Genomic DNA, 16,238 nt, shown 5'->3' with positions numbered 1-16,238 from the left:
AGCATGTTGCAGTGTGACACCATAGACTGCCATTATAAAAATGTCGCGCAACAAATGTCATGTAGACGTAGCCTCAAGTGGCCTAGGAGCAGCTCTGCCCCATTCAAGTCAATGGGGCTGAGCACGATACAAAGCACAGCTAGTATAACAATGTACAGCGCTGTGCCTGGTGATTGGCAAGAAGGCCACAGAACTGCCAGTTCCTTCCCAAAACAGCTGATTGGCGGTGGTCCCGGGTGTGGTCCCGATCAGATATGATAACCTATCCAGAGGACAGGTCATTGGTAAAAATAAAATCTCGGAAAACCCTTTTTAAATCTCTAAATCTACTTTCATTAATCTCCATTTCATTAACCTTCTGATGCCCATTACTTAGAACTGGCATTTGCAGCATCTACAATTGCTCTTTATGAGGCTTTGCATACAATAAGATCTTCTTGAAGTAGGCATCCCGTTGACTCTAAAAGGTTCCATACATCACAGAGCTCACATTGTATGTTAAAACTAGAGCCAGGGTGGATGATTTCTTACTGTACACTATTTAAACACCAGGGTACAAATGGTTAATTAAGAATGTGGCAAGAATGGTTTTACACGCAGAATTTTTTGAAAAAATGTATCTATTTTTTTTTTACGTATTTTTTTTTATTAAACTGAAGCCAGGAGTGAATCAGCAGGAATGAGAACTATAAGTCATTCATGTATATTTCCAATTCCACCTGAATCCACTTGTGGCTTTGGCTCATAAAATGCACCAAAACAAAAGTTTTTGTCCAAAAAACAATGTGCGTAAGGGTATAATAGTTCCTTTGTTGTGCATGTCATCTGAGACGTTGGCATGCTGTTCATATTCTTGTGTTTAAAATTGACATATTTGTCCTGGGCAATTGATACTTAGAGTGCATTCCCCAAAGCCAAAGGTAGGTACACCCAGCGTCTTGGGGAGTATGTGCTCTGAGACATCAGTCAATCTAGATTAGGCCAGGGCCATCTTGATGTCTCTCCTGAGCATCTCCACTTCCTTGACTCCAGAAAGGTAATTGGCATATGACGCAAGTGGACTTTGAAGTTTTGTCTTTGTTTTGTTTTTTTTGTAACAAATTGTTGCTTCTGCTTTTCACCTTTTGAAAAGCACAGGTTTGGAGCAGTCATTCGGTGAGTAAAAAAGCATCTGACAGATTCTCCTTAAAAGGGTTATGCAAATTCTGAAAGATGCCCACCAATGCCAAGGCCCCTCATATTGATTATACTTACCTGCTCCCTGACACCCGTGTTGCTCCAGATCCCTGCAACGGCGCTGCTTCATCTCTGTCGCACGGATCAAAACATCCGGTGTCGGGGGGTGCAGCCAATAGCAGGTCGCGCTGATGACCAGCCTCCAGGGGGCTCATCACCGTTGCGGCCTGCTATTGGCTGCTCCACCCTGCTGCCAGATGTTTTGATCTGCGTGACATGGGGGATGCAGCGGTAGCCTGCAGGGATCCGGAGCGACGTGGGTGTCGGGGAGCACATCGGGAGCCTGGGCATTGGAGGGGATCTTTTAGACTTAAGATAACCCCTTTAAATTCTAGTTTTTTTTAAAATAAATTTTTAAAAGCTTGTTAATTACAATCTCTTACAAAAATGTGTTGAAACTTATCTGACAGAGGTTCACCCGCTGTTGGGAGCTAAAGGGGACAGTAAATCCAAGAAGAAGCAATCTGGACGACCAAAAGGAGCTAAAGGTAAAGAGAGAGACTCTCCATTTAAATCGAACGCCTTCAAGGGTGACAGGGGCATGCCTCTGGATTCAGCAATGAAAGGCAAAGCTCAGAGTGAGCTGCCACAAGTGCTGACAGGTAAGCATTGTACAAGTAGGTGCAGAACCTCACCTCTGCTTCCTGTGCCTCTGGCTTCGTGCAGCCTCCGTCTCCTCGCTCGTCTTAAACCTTTCATACCAGGTGGGAACTATCTGCAACATCACGAGACAGGGTGGACTAATTATGGAAGGGTATCTTTGCTGGGATGTTCATATTGTGTAGATTTATATTTCCACACATCTCCCATGTCAGCCAGCAGCACACATTATTTATAGCCGGTACTTTTCATACTGTTCCCCTGTTAATGATTGGTTTAAGACTCAAGTATTATCCTTGTCTTCTTGAAGGCAATAAATCAGTTCCATTTGTAGAAAGCAACTGAAATTGCCCCTCTGTATACTGATTGGCAGGCGGTTTATATAGAATGAATTTGTTAAATTGTTAGTACAGCAAATCTAGAAAGCTTGGTAAAGTGTGTCTGATAAAAAGAGCGCCTGTAATGGCCTTACTCGAGGTAGCATGGGGCTTTACAAGAAAACTGGATATGAAGCGTTTCCCATTAGGTGCTTTAGTGCTGTTCAGACTGCATTTGCTGACTTGCAGTGCTGGACAGTGGAGAGTCTACAAGCAGACTTTATTTTCTCGGAGCCTCCGTCAATGAATATAAAGATTGATCCCATATATAAATGAGCTGGCAAGTTCCCAGTAGACTGTCCTGAGCAAGGCAACCTTGCCCCCCTACTCCACCTTGATGCTGATTGAAAGCTCCCTCGTTCCCCGATGTCTCACAGCCCTGCAGTGAATCCCAGGATCCTGAATGTCCAGTACTGTCAATGAGGCTGATGCTGACGGAAGGGAAAGCACTGCACGTGCACAGTCCTTGGATCTCACTACTGGGCTGCGTGATTTTTAAACTGGGAGGGGACTTTTAGCTAATATCAAGGGGAAGGAGTGGGGTGAGAAGCCCCTGAGCACTTGCAATGCTCTTAATCACCCACTCGGCACCTCATTTTCCCTGCAATTGAACCTCCATCAACGGACACAAAGGTAGCAATTGTCACAGAGTTTAGTGCATGACATAATGGGTTGTCAGCTTATAGCCGCAGGATACACAATGCCAGTTTGCAGCCACATAAGTAATTTTAGAGTGACTGGAATAGACACTATAAAACCCTACATTGCATACAGTGTCAGTATAAAGTCTATATAATTACTGGTATTACTGACAAGACAAAACGTTAACTCCCTTGCGGTCTAACGGGGAGAAAGGCTGATGTAATACTTCTGGTGATTTGGGCTACTGAGGGATTAAAAGTGTTTTCCAAAATTTAAATATCTGGCCAAATCAAGTGAGTTGGATTAAGCTTGCAGTACATTTCCTGGGCACAACAGTGTATGGAGCTGTTCTAGTTCCAGCGCGCCATGGTATCTTTAATCAGATGATCAGTGGGGATGCCTGGAGTTAGAATCGACCAATCTGATAGTGATGACCTATCCTAGGGATAGGTCATCACTATTTATGTCCTGTCAAACCTGTCCGGGGTACTGAAGGATTCGGTGATCGGGGGACGAACGTCCAAACAATCTAAATGTTCATTCACAACATTTACATGCAGCAATCATCGCTGCTGTATGGTGATGAATGATCATTTTAGGATCATTCATCGCCATACAGATTCATTATTTCACAGCAGCACATCTCAGGGCCATATGCTGCCAGCAAGATTTTTTTTTTTTTGTGCCATGTCAACAATTGAATCACCTTACAAAAGAATGTTAACTCATTTGTCAGCTGATTACTGGCCCATAAGAAGATTGGTTCCCAATAATTGACCCCATCATCTACCCATGTAAATGGGCTCTTAGACTAGGCTTCCCCTTAAAATAAAATTCATCATATCCGTTTGGTTTGACCTGAGGATGAATGGTTTGGACATAAGAGGATCCTTGAATTGCTGGATTACGTTTACCAATAGAACCAGTTACCAAGTAGATGTCTTGCTAGACATGTGTCCACAGTGATATCTAGATGCTTCTGTGCTTTGCAGCTTCATCCCCCCCCTGCTCATGCCTTTGTGATTTTAAAGTGATGCTCCACCTTTTCATTTACATTGGCGATTGAGTTGTCAAGTGTGAAGTCCAGAATCTTTGTAAAAACAAACTATTCATACGCTTGAAGGGATTTTCGGTTGACAATATTGCTAGCCTGTTCTTAGGATAGGTCATCAATATCAGATTGATGTGGGTCTGATGGCCCCTTCAGATATCTAATTGCAACTTGGGTAATGAAAGTTAGAACACTACCAGTCTGATATTGATGGCCTATCTTAAGGGTAGGCCATCACAATTTTCAACCCGAAAACCCCTTTAAATTCAAATTGATGCTGAAGATATATTAGGAGAAAGATTATACATTTGATTACTTCAGAGCCAGTGTTAAAAAAAAAAAAAAAAGTTGGAGCCTCACCTTCAGGCCTAGTTCACACTTCAGTGATTTGGTCATTGATTTCCATCAGGGATTGTGTGCCAAAACCAGAACTGGAGCCTACACAGAGAAGGCCTAATGGAAAGATTTGCACTTGTTAAGGTTTTGGCTCATAATCATTGATGAAAATCACTGACTACGTGTGAACTAGGCCTCAGTTATCACGTTCTACTTCTGTGTTGTCTTTTTTTCAGGTGGAGGTGCCATCTCTGAGCTGTTGTGAGAAGACTTCTGGGTTTGGACCCTTCTGCAACTTGCCAACGTGGAGAATTCTGCAGACTCTTAAAATTGATATCGTCCTATCCAGTAACATCATGGGATATTTTTTATCTGGACATATCATGGGTTTCTTCTGCCATTTTCTTGCTTTATGTTGAATAGCAGACATACTTGTGAACCTTGCAGCAGTTTTGTGGAATTGCCTGTACATATATTTTGTTTTTTAATGCGCCGGTTTAGTCCCGCTGAGATTTAAAACTAAAAAATTCTCAGTTGCTTCTAGTTTACGCCTTAGCAACAGACTACAAGCTATAAGCATTCATAGTAACATGAAAGTGTTTGTAGTCTGTTGCCATGGAGACTGCATACAGCCAATCTCGGTGAGCCTGAATTTATACTAGATAGTACCGGCCCCTTTCTATTTTTCTACGGCAGTCTTTTTATTGGAGAAAGCCTCTTGTGAGGATTGAGAATACATGACCTTAACAATTTCAATACAAGCTATTCTTTACTAGTACTCTGAAAGGAAGCTATTCTGTCACCTGACTTTTTTTTTTTTTTTATTGTGTTTTTTGTCTTTTTTCCTCTGTAAATACATTTTGATCCCATGGATTTCTGTTTTACCATAGCTGCTGGAGGAATAAAATTCTTCTTTTGAATACATTTTGCTATGTTGATTTGAGTTCATGTATTCATTTAAATCCTATTACATTGAAAATCTGAAACGTCATTACTTTCTCTCGAAGCAGATCTTTTAAAGGACATCTGTCAGCAGATCTGTAGCTATGAAACTGGCTGACCTGTTACATGTGCACTTGGCAGCTGAAGGCATCTGTGTTGGTCCAGAGTACATATATGCCCGCAGTGCTGTGAAAATGATTTTATTATATGTAAAGGAGCCTCTAGGAGCAACGGGGGCGTTGCCCTTACTCCATAGGCTCTGCTCTCTCTGCAACTGACGTGATTAACAGGGCAGGCAGTAAAAACCTCATCAAAGTAGAGAGGGCACAGTGAGATGAGGCTCTAGGAATAACGACAACACCCCCATTGCAAGTTGTATTTTTTATTTTTATTTTATGTCAGCATTTACTTTACCATGTCTTGTATTGGAACATTGGAAAATATTTGTGTGGTGAAATAAAAAAAAAAATGCAACCATTTTTTGGGGGGTTTTGTTATTATGGTGTTCACGATGCATAAAAAAAAAATGACATTATTCTGTGGGTTAGTATGATTATGGCGATACTGCTACAGCATAATAATTCAGATATTTTCAGGTGCTTTCATACATATCATTCTCTTTCGGACATGTGCTGTTCATACACAGTAGAAGTATGAACTTTAAAGATGGTGCCTGCTCAGAAGCTGAGCTGGTGTCATTGTCACCAGATGCATGCTGCTTACACAGCAAACACCCCGAGGTAATGTCTGTGATGGGCGATAACACAGATCCTGGACATTTAACCCCTCAGATATCGTGATCATGGCATCTTTCACTGGGAATTCTGTGCTCCCAGGGTACGAATGGCTCTCCCACGCTAAGAACGAGGGAACCGCTTGCTGTGGCAGCCTCGAGCCCACTGAAGGATCCGAGGCCTGCCATGGCGATATACCTATAGAGCCCTAGCCTGTGATAGGTAAAAAGTTCTGAAGGTCAGAATATGGCAATGTAAAGAAAAAATTTTTTTTTTCAGTATAAAAAACCTGTATAAATATGGTATCGTTGTAATCGTTCTGACCCAGAGAATGAAGGGGACAGGTCAGTTTTACCGCATAGGGAACACCCTAAAAACAAAACCCAGAAAATTGTGGTGGAATTGCGTTTTTTTTTCCCAATTCCACCCCATTTGGAATTTTCTTCCAGATTTCCACTACATTGTATGAAATATTAAATACCATTTATAAAGTACAACTTGGCCTTTAAAAAAACAAGCCCCTATACAGCTATATGTTCAAATAAGAACGTTAGCCTCTGTGAAGGCAAGAAGTGAAAAAGCCAAAAAAATTGCAGGGTCCTGAAGGGGATTAGTTAGTTTTTAGTTTTTTATATGTACACTTAGGAATTATTTGAATCATTATTTTGTGGGTTTTTAAATGTTATTTTTTTTAACTGTAACTTTTAGTCCTCTTAGGGGACTTGTACATGCTATCCTCTGATTTCTTGCACCATACACTGCAATAGACTACTATTGCAGTTTGTGGGATTTCGACAGGCTGCCTGTCAAGCTGTGCCACAGGCAGCTTACTATGAGAGACCTGGGAACCTTCACCAGGGCCAAGGCTGTTATAGCGACTGAGAAGATATAGTGCTCAGAAGCCGTGATCGCTATTGACCACATTTTCAGAGGGGTTAAATGGATTGAAGTAATCTCTGATTCCAGTCATTGCAGCTAGTTATCTGCTGTATTATACATCGAGCACCTACCACAAATGAAGCGACCTCCGCTTCTGAGCCTGCTGTATACATAAATTTAATGCTAATGTCATTCATGTATGGAATTCTGTTTCAAGAGGTTAATGTATACGGTCCTAAATAATGTCCATATCTTACAGAAAAATACATTGCTGTAAAATTTTGCTGAAAATGGTACAGTGGGCTCATGAGTAGAACTAATAATGTTTTCTCTTCTCCCTAATTTTTGAGGCGTTGCCCACTTTTCCATGTATATGGCTGGCCCCGGGAAAGTTTTTGATAGCAATAAGTTCTCTTCTACATCTTTAGATTTAATGAAATTAAAATTAAATACATGAGATGTTCCTTTTAATTAAAGCATTTTAGTTGAAAGATCTGCTCCTTAGGGCTTATGCACACAAATGTGTGACACACGTACCGTGCATTAGGGACCGCAAATTATGGTCCCCAACGCACGGGCACTGTCTCTGTGGCCTGCGCTGACCAAAGCAGACCCATTCAATGTGTCCGTGATCTGTCTGCACCCCCAAAAAAATAAAGCATATTCTATTTTTTTTGTAGTGTGGAGGCACGGACCAAAATGCCTTGGAAGCACTCCGCTCCATATCTTCCGGATTGCGGACCCATTCAAGCTGTTTGCAGGGCACAGTACGGGCACAGCCGGCAAACGTTTGTGTGCATGAGCCCTTGAATGGATTTTCCAGGACTGATTTATTGATGCCCTATCCATAGTGAATGGGAGCAGCTCTGCAGTAACCAGGCATGACCACCTCACAGTATATGGAGATGTGCAATTCCAGTGACAAAACAGCTGATCGGTGGGGTCATTATAAATGGGTTAGTCCTGGAGAATCTTAAAATCCTTAGATCCGAGTTGCATTTCTTGCCTTATACATATACTGCCTTATACACTATTCTTATTCTTATGATTAAAATGCCATTCATTCCATGGCGATGTACATATGATCAGGGGTGTACATACATAGTTAACTGTTACGGAGGAGAGAGGACCCTGCTTATGAAGATGTATCCTTGGTGTATTATTATTATTATTTATTATTAAAGCACCATTCATTCCATAGCGCTGTACATATGATAAGGGGTGCACATACATAATACAGACAATTGCACTAATCATAAACAAGATGAGTTACAAACTGGTACAGAAGGAGAGAGGGCCCTGCCCGTTAGGGCTTACAATCTACATGGTATGGGAGAAGGACACAGTAGGTGCAGGTTAAGTTGGTCATGGCGGTATAGAGGCAGCAGAGTCACGGGTTGTAGGCTTGTCTGAAGAGATGGGTTTTCAGGTTTCTTTTGAAGGATTCCACTGTAGGTGAGAGTCTGATATGTTGGGGTAGCGAGTTCCAGAGTAAGGGGGATGCACGGGAGAAATCTTGGAGTCGATTGTGGGAAGAGGCAATAAGAGGAGAGAAGGAGGTCTTGTGAGGATCGGAGAGTGCGTGTGGGGGTGTATCGGGAAACTAGCTCAGATATGTAGGGAGGGGACAGGTTATGGACGGCCTTGTATGTATTTGTTAGTACTTTGAAGTGAATTTGTTGGGCAATGGGGAGCCAGTGAAGGGATTGTCAGAGGGGAGAGGAGTAATGGGGTGAGAGGTGGATTAGTCAGGCAGCAGAGTTGAGGATAGATTGGAGGGGTGCGAGAGTGCTAGATGGAAGGCCACAGAGGAGAATGTTGCAGTAGTCTAGGCGGGAGATAATGAGGGCATGTACAAGCATTTTCGCAGATTCAAAGTTAAGGAAAGCACGGATGCGGGAGATGTTTTTGAGTTGGAGGCGGCAGGTGGTGGAAAGGGCTTGGATGTGCGGTCGGAAGGAAAGGGCAGAATCCAAGGTCACTCCAAGGCAGCAGGCTTTGTTGACTGGGGAGAGTGTGCAGCCATTGATCATGATAGATAGGTCTGTTGGGGGGGTTGAACAAGATGGGGGAAAGATGATCAATTCTGTCTTATCCATGTTAAGTTTAGGAGAAAGTGAGAGGCGAAGAAGGATGATATAGAAGATAGACATTGTGGGATTCTTGGTAGTAAGGTGGTGATGTCTGGACCAGAGAGGTAGATTTGTGTGTCGTCAGCATAGAAGTGATACTGAAAGCCATGGGACTCTATGAGCTGTCCCAGGCCAAAAGTGTAGATAGAGAAGAGCAGGGGTCCTAGGACAGAGCCTTGCGGGACACCAACAGAGAGGGAATGAGACGACGACGAGGAGGTGGTGCGGGAATGGGAGACGCTAAACATCCGGTCTGTGAGGTATGATGTGATCCAGGAGAGGGCCAGGTCAGTAATGCCAAGAGATGAGAGTTTGCAACAGAAGGGAGTGGTCAACAGTGTTGAAGGCAGAGGACCAGGTCAAGGAGAAGGAGGACAGAGTATTGTTTCTTGGTTTTGGCTGTCAGTAGGTCATTGGTGACTTTGGTAAGGGCAGTCTCGGTCGAGTGGTGGGTTCGGAAGCCAGATTGTAGGCGGTCAAAGAGGGAGCAGGAGGAGAGGTGGGAGGACAGTTCTGAATGGACATGTTCAAGTAGCTTTGAGGCATACTGAAGAAGTGATATGGGGCGATAACTGGACAAGGAAGATGGGTCAAGTGAAGGCTTTTTGAGGATGGGTGTAATGGTAGCATGTTTAAAAGCAGAGGGGAAGACACCAGAGTTTAGTGATAGGTCGAAGAGATGAGTTAGGGCTGGGATAAACACTGTGGTGAGGTTGTGGATGAGGTGGGATGGGATTGGGTCAAGTGCGCAGATTTAGATTTGGAGAGTAGAGTGGAGAGTTTTTCTTCTGTAATGGTGGAGAATCAGGTTTTGGGAGAAGAGAACTGAGCAGTTGTGTAGAGGGTCTGTGGGGACTGTGCAGTAAAGCTTTCTCTGATGTGGACTATCTTTTGTTTGAAATATTTGGCAAAGTCCTCAGCTGAGAAGATAGGAGAGGGTGGGGGTGCTGGGAGACGGAGAAGGGAGTTAAAAGTGCTAAAAAGTTGTTTAGGGCTGTGTGACAGGGAAGATATGAGAGATGAGAAGTAGGCCTGTTTTGCATCAGCGAGTGAGGATTTGAATATGAGAAGGGATTGCTTGTATGCGGTGAAATTATCTTTAGAATGGGATTTCTTCCATCGCCGCTCAGCAGCCCTGGAAGCTTGTCGGAGTTTTTTGGTCAGGTTGGTGTGCCAGGGTTGTCTGTTGATTTTCCGGATTTTGTTGTGCGTGAGGGTACAAAAGTGTCCAGAGCTGTACTTATTGTGGTGTTATATAGGGTGGTAGCAGCTTCTGGGTCATGGAGACAACAGATGGTAGAGAGTGGGAGAAGAGAGTCAGAAAGCAAGCGAAAGTCAAGATGTTTGACGTTCCTGATGGGGGGGGGGGGGGGGGGCTTGGGGTGCTAGTGTGTGCACCAGGGGAGCTGCAGAAGAGACCAGTAAAGAGAAGGTGAGTAGGTTGTGGTCGGATAGGGGGAGAGGCGAATTAGAAAGGTTAGATAGGGAGCAGAGGCAAGTAAAGATCAGATCCAGAGTGTGGCCATCTCTGTGGGTGGAAGCTGAAGACCGCTGTGATAGGCCGAAGGAGGAAGAGAGTGACAGGAGTTTAGAGGCAGCCGAGTGGCATGTGTCAATAGGGATGTTGAAGTCACCCATGATGATAGTGGTGATGTCGGCAGAAAGAAAGTAAGTGTAGTAGCCAGGTGTTAAAGTGGTCAAGAAAGATGGTGGCTGGGCCTGGAGGGCGGTAAATGACTGCTACTTGAAGGTTGGAGGGAGAGTAGATGCGAACAGAGTGTACTTCAAATGAGGTGAGCGTAATGGAGGGTGGCAGTGGAGTTGGGCTGTAGGAGCAGGTATCTGATAGGAGAAGACCAACTCCACCATGTTTGCAGCCGGGGCGGGGGGTGCGAGTGAATTGAAATCCACTATAAGAGCGTGCAGCAGGGGAGGAGGTGTCTGAGGGTGTCAGCCATGTTTCTGTGAGACCCAGAAAGGAAAGGTTGTGAGAGATGAACAGTTCATGAATGTACGACAGTTTGTTACAGACGGAGCGCGCGTTCCATAATGCTCTTGCAAGAGGAACCAAAGGAGCAGGGGTCAGCGGAATGGTGTATGTAGACATTTGATATAAAATAGATTGTATGAGATTAAAAAAAAACATGGCTGTTTTATACCAGAAGAAGCATCCTTCTTGTCCATAGGTTGTGTGCCCTACTCGCTTGTGTAAGACTGAGCTGAATTTAAGCAGCCCATAAACAAGAGTGGTGCTGATTTTAAAGAAAAGCAGCCATCATTTTCTAACCTCCTAAACCCCTTTCAGTTTTGTGCCAGCGTTTATTGATTATGATGTCAGAATGGAGAATTTGATAAGAACGCTTCAAGACTGAACATTCCATGTCTGTACGGTAGATCCTGACCAGTCACCAAAATGGAATTTTTCAGAAGACAAGACCTGCTTATACTGTCCTCCTTGTTCCTAATCTCGCTTGCCCAAGATATGGAAGATCTAATTGCTGTCACTATACCACGTGCAATAGAAACTGTTTCTATCAGGGCAGTCATAGAAACCACAGAGTGTAGTGTGACATGTGGAATAGGCAGCAAGGTAGAAAAACGTTGCCTTGTAGACAGATTTGGCATTCACAAGGACTGTGAGGTGGTGAGGGTGGAATGTCTCAGTAATTGGCTGTGCGGTCCACAAGTGTCCACTTTGAGAGTTGGGGATCCCTTCACTATGGACTGTCAGATGCCACCCACTGGTATCTTAGGTGGCAGGAAGATTTACTACTGGAGAATAGCTCCTGGGATTATAAGCGTTAATGATAACTATTTTCGACCACTAAAAGTTTGGAATTCTACGATTGTATTTGACTCCATACAGGAGAAAAATGCTGGAACTTATCGCTGTGATGTGCAAAGAGAAGACGACCTGAAGTTAGTCAAACGCATTTACTTTGGAATTAGAATCATTACACCTGGCATTATAGATATCAACTATGACAAGTACCTTATCAGCAAACAGAAGTTGGCTGCTTTAGCAGAAAGACTTAATGCACAGGATGTGTTGAAAAAGCTTGAATTATATGGAGGAGGATACACCTATGTTGGAATTGGGAGCGCTGTGGGAATAGTGACAGGCTTAGTTATTTTAGTACTGATCCGATGTACTTGTAGATCTAAAGAGAAGGACGTCGACACTACTAGTGTATTGTAATGTTCCCAATCTTCATCATACAAGATATGCAGCTGATGAACACGTCTAATTCACCCCACCGATTACAGACTAGAAGAAGAATAGAAAATGAATCGATTTCCAGGAGAGTAACATTACGCTGGATAATAAAATATCACTGAAAATGCAGTTGTCACAATAACCTTTTATGACTTAATCAATTTGCTTGATATGTAATGATTTTGCATGCAAGTCTGCCATTACACTTTCTAGGAGTGCATTGTTTTCATACCGACCATCCATGTGTTTTGTTAATGCCTTGATTGGATCACGTGAAATATGGTTGAAAATATTGTTTGAAATCTGGTGTACCATGAGGTAGGAGTCTGTATTTTACCTTTACAGATCCTTTACTAAATTTCAAAACCAGGATGCCATGGCAGATGTGAATTTAGAGAGCCATTCATGCCCACCTCTCTCCATTCATTTCTGTTTGCTTTTATGGGAGTTCAGAAAACAGCTGAGCAGCCTATAGAAATGAGTGGAGAGAGCTACACAGAGAGCCACCTCTCCATTCCCAGTAGATGGGGTTTGAGGGGTACTCATTATGGAGTTTTAGGTTCTAAATTATAAATGTATTAATAGATCTCATGTTTTACATAGTATATGTCAGCAAGGCTCCCAACCATTCCAGCTCCAGTGAGACCATCTTAAATCTTCAGCCTCCGTAGTCTACAGACAGCTGTTGCATGTTCTGGTTTTATCAGGACGCAGATAAAGTTGAATACAACGGTGAAGCAGGAAGCTGTCAACGCCCTGCTCCACCATTCCCCTGCCGCCAGTGGTTGGAAGCAGCAGATGTAATGTAGTGATGTCATCGCACCTGCTGCACCAAGCCTCAGACAGCACAGACTGGAGAGCAGAGCAGAAGTGCTCTGCACCATTTGTTGTGGGAACTTGGGGTAGGTGATGATTCAATATGGAGGCATCCTCGTGTATACAGTTCTCACCTCTCCTGTCCTTATACAGGGTGACCCACGAAAAAGTAGCCCGCCTCCAGCAATAGGATGACAAGATGAATGAGCAAGTGGATTTTTATTTTAAAGTACCCACAAGTCACAAAAGATGCTGAAAGTGGTCCCTGTTCACGTCTATGTATCTTTGGGCATGTCGGATTATGTTGGCTGATATTGCTTGCAGCTCTTAAACAGTGATGCTGCAGAAAAAAAATATGTTCTGCTTTTTCCAACAGGATGAGGCAACATGCCACACCTCACCGAACGCACTGGCACAGATTCATGAACGGTTTACGGAGGAGCAAAATGTAAGCAAGGGGTTATGGCCACCATGTTCCCCAGACTTGTCCACATGTGATTTTTATCTGTGGGGAAATTTTAACCAGAAAGTGTACACTAACAATCCACGTCTCCTGGCTGAACTCAAGGAAAACATCACAAACACGATCTGCAGCATCACTGTTGAACATAATCCAATGTGCCCATAGATGTGAATGGGGACCACTTTTATCATCTTTTGTGACTTGTGGGTAGTTTATCCCTGGAAGCAGGCTACTTTTTTGTGGGCCACCCTCTACTTTAAACAGTGATAAGCAGGTTCCACTCATCTCTCCTGTTCTAATACTATAACCAGTGATTGGTGGGGTGTTCTAGTGGTGATAATCAGTTTTCACCTCTCCTTTGTTCTCCCCTGTCCCGTATACTATAAACAGTGATAAGCAGATTGTTTTAGTGGTGATAGATCATCAGTTCTCACCTCTCCTGTGTTCTCTCCTGTCCTTATACTATAAACCAGGCATCCTCAAACGACGGCCCTCCAGCTGTTGCAAAACTACAACTCCCAGCATGCCCGAACAGCCTGCAGGTATTAGCCTACAGTAGGGCATTGTGGGAGTTGTAGTTTTACAACAGCTGGAGGGCCGCAGTTTGAGGATGCCTGCTATAAACAGTGATAAGCAGGATGTTCTAGTGGTGATAGATAATCAGTTCTCACCTCTCCTGTCCTTATACTATAAACAGTGATAAGCAGGATGTTTTAGTGGTGAAAATCAGTTCACCTCTCTTGTTTTCTTTCCTGTCCCTTATACTATGTATCTTCATGCTGCTCCAAGCCCCTTAGCTACAATGTCTGAAACTCTGTTGCACATACTCAGTAAGTTCCTCCACTAAAGACTAGAAGAAGTTCACTACTGGCAAGCCTGCATTCATCTTAGAACTGCTAGACAGATAAAGAAGATGGTATTAAAGGTGTTCCCTGGGAACAATTAACTTTTCACAGGGGCCCTCAGCCTGCCTCTGCTATGGAAAGAATCATACCTGCTTTCCGCCACTCTGGTCCTCCACAATTTTTCCCGTGTGTCCATCTTCCAGTCTGCATCTTGTTTACTTCCTCCCTGGCATGGGCATGATGACCTGTGCTGCTGCAGCCAACCAGTGGCTTTAGCAGAGACATGTCCCATGCTGGGGAGAACGTAAACAAGCGGACACATGGGAGCCAGTGGTCAGGTAAGATTCTTTCCATAGTGAAGGCAGGCTGTGGCACCTGTGAAAAATTATTTATTCACAGGCAATCTCTTTAAGACATGCACTAAATATAGCAGCTATACTTTTTAAAGAGGACCTTTCATCAGTTTCGACATAGGCTAATTATGGTTTTACCTTGTAGGGTGGCCTCCACTGATGCCATGGGTGTTTTTCTTTTTTCAAAAGCACCAACCCCCCCCCCCCCCTTTTCATCCGCTGTGGCCCCCGATGATTTGGTGCGCTGTATTATAATAAGCAGTAAACTCGCAATGGGGAGGAGACACAGTCTTCTGCTGTGGGCATCTCCTCCCTGGCTGTGAGCGCGATCCAAACAGAGCGGACCGCTCACAGCCAGGAAGAAGGAATCTCGCTTCTTCATCCTGGCTGTGAGCTGTCCGCTCTGACTGGATCGCGCTCACAGCCAGGGAGAAGGAGATGCCCACAGCGAAAGACTGAGTCTCCTCCCCGTTGCGAGTTTACTGCTCATTATAATACAGCGCGCCAAATCATCAGGGGGTCACAGAGGATGAATGGGGGGGGGGGGATTTTGAAAAAAAACACCCATGGCATCAGTGTGGGCCGCCCTACAAGGTAATACCATAATTTGCCTATGTTGAAACTGATGAAAGGTCCTCTTTAAATATTCATTTTATTCCAATTTACTGTAGATTTATTAAAATTGTTGTGTAGAACAGTGTTTTCCAGTTATTAAATGCATAGTATATTGCATATTTACTCACAGGACTTTAGAAAATTGTTCATTGATGGTTCAATATCACATCACCATCGGTTGCAAGAAATGGGTCCGAGACTAGCCAATAATTTTGTAGAAGGACCACATTCCAGGAAATGAATTGCAGTATCCTTTATCATTTACCGGAATGCCACATAGTGAAGAAATTGTGGCGCCAAATAAAAAGGGGCCTAAGTCCAGCAGAATGGTGCCATTCGACTGGGAAGAACAAAGGCCATTGCGGCTGAAAACTTTTATTGTACTGTATATTTTAAAATTCATTTCCTGGAGTGTGGAATTTACTAAATACTAAGGAATTTAGAAAAACTATTTGTTCAGAAATTGTATTCCAATTAAGTTCCATCTAAGGGTTCGTTCACATCTGAGGCAGCAGATCGCCGGATCATACAATTCACGCCGGATCTCCATTGACTATAATGGGGTCTGGTGGTGATCAGGCAACGTTTGGTTGTAAAGTCTTTAGTCCGGCTAACAGTCGACATTTGTGCTGGATCAGGCATGCTGCAGATGTGAACATACCCTAAGTAGCCTCATTACCTAAAGGATGGTAAGAAAAAGTTGGATGTTACCAGAGATGAGCGTATTTCATATTGTAAGCATCCAAAGGGTGAGGTTATTGATGGTAAGTATGTGTCACTGAGGCTGCTGCTCTCAGTGATGTAAATCCCGCAGGTAAATGGCAACCAGTGATGTTAGATTGCTGAGTTGGTGGTAGCTGGAATTTGGGTCCGGGATTTAGGAGTGACTGAAGAGTTTGGGTGGGAAGGTCACTCCCATACTCCATCTCGGGTGTTACCACCTCACCCAGCTGGAAGCTAATTTAAAAGTCTCACGGTCAGTGTGTGGTTGGTGTTGGTC

At 43.6% G+C, this 16,238-nt stretch overlaps 2 protein-coding genes across 3 annotated transcripts in view; both read left to right on the top strand.

Annotated features, from left to right (window-relative positions):
* RBBP5 (RB binding protein 5, histone lysine methyltransferase complex subunit) overlaps nt 1–5,661 on the top strand; it is a 49,649-nt gene extending 43,988 nt beyond the window's left edge. The window contains exons 13-14 of one of the 2 annotated variants that reach the window (XM_044288415.1): nt 1,647–1,724; nt 4,479–5,661. In XM_044288415.1, coding sequence (XP_044144350.1) covers nt 1,647–1,724; nt 4,479–4,507 — 107 coding nt within the window. In that variant the 3' untranslated portion in view covers nt 4,508–5,661. Of the gene's footprint in view, nt 1–1,646; nt 1,839–4,478 lie in introns of both variants that reach the window. The other variant, XM_044288414.1, reaches the window with a different exon arrangement.
* Nucleotides 5,662–11,342: 5,681 nt separating this feature from the next.
* Nucleotides 11,343–12,128, top strand: TMEM81 (transmembrane protein 81). Its single transcript, XM_044285717.1, has one exon. It carries the CDS (start codon nt 11,343–11,345, stop codon nt 12,126–12,128), a length of 786 nt encoding a protein of 261 aa, XP_044141652.1.
* The last annotated feature ends 4,110 nt before the right edge of the window (nt 12,129–16,238 follow it).

This window comes from Bufo gargarizans, chromosome 3 (assembly GCF_014858855.1).
Source record: "Bufo gargarizans isolate SCDJY-AF-19 chromosome 3, ASM1485885v1, whole genome shotgun sequence".
Classification (NCBI taxonomy): Eukaryota; Metazoa; Chordata; class Amphibia; order Anura; family Bufonidae; genus Bufo; species Bufo gargarizans.
The sequence above is the reverse complement of the archived record's forward strand: the minus strand, read 5'-3'. Positions and strand labels throughout refer to the sequence as shown.

Coding starts and splice junctions, on each gene's coding strand:
- TMEM81 (XM_044285717.1), top strand. CDS start 11,343: ATGGAATTTTTCAGAAGACAAGACCTGCTTATACTGTCCTCCTTGTTC.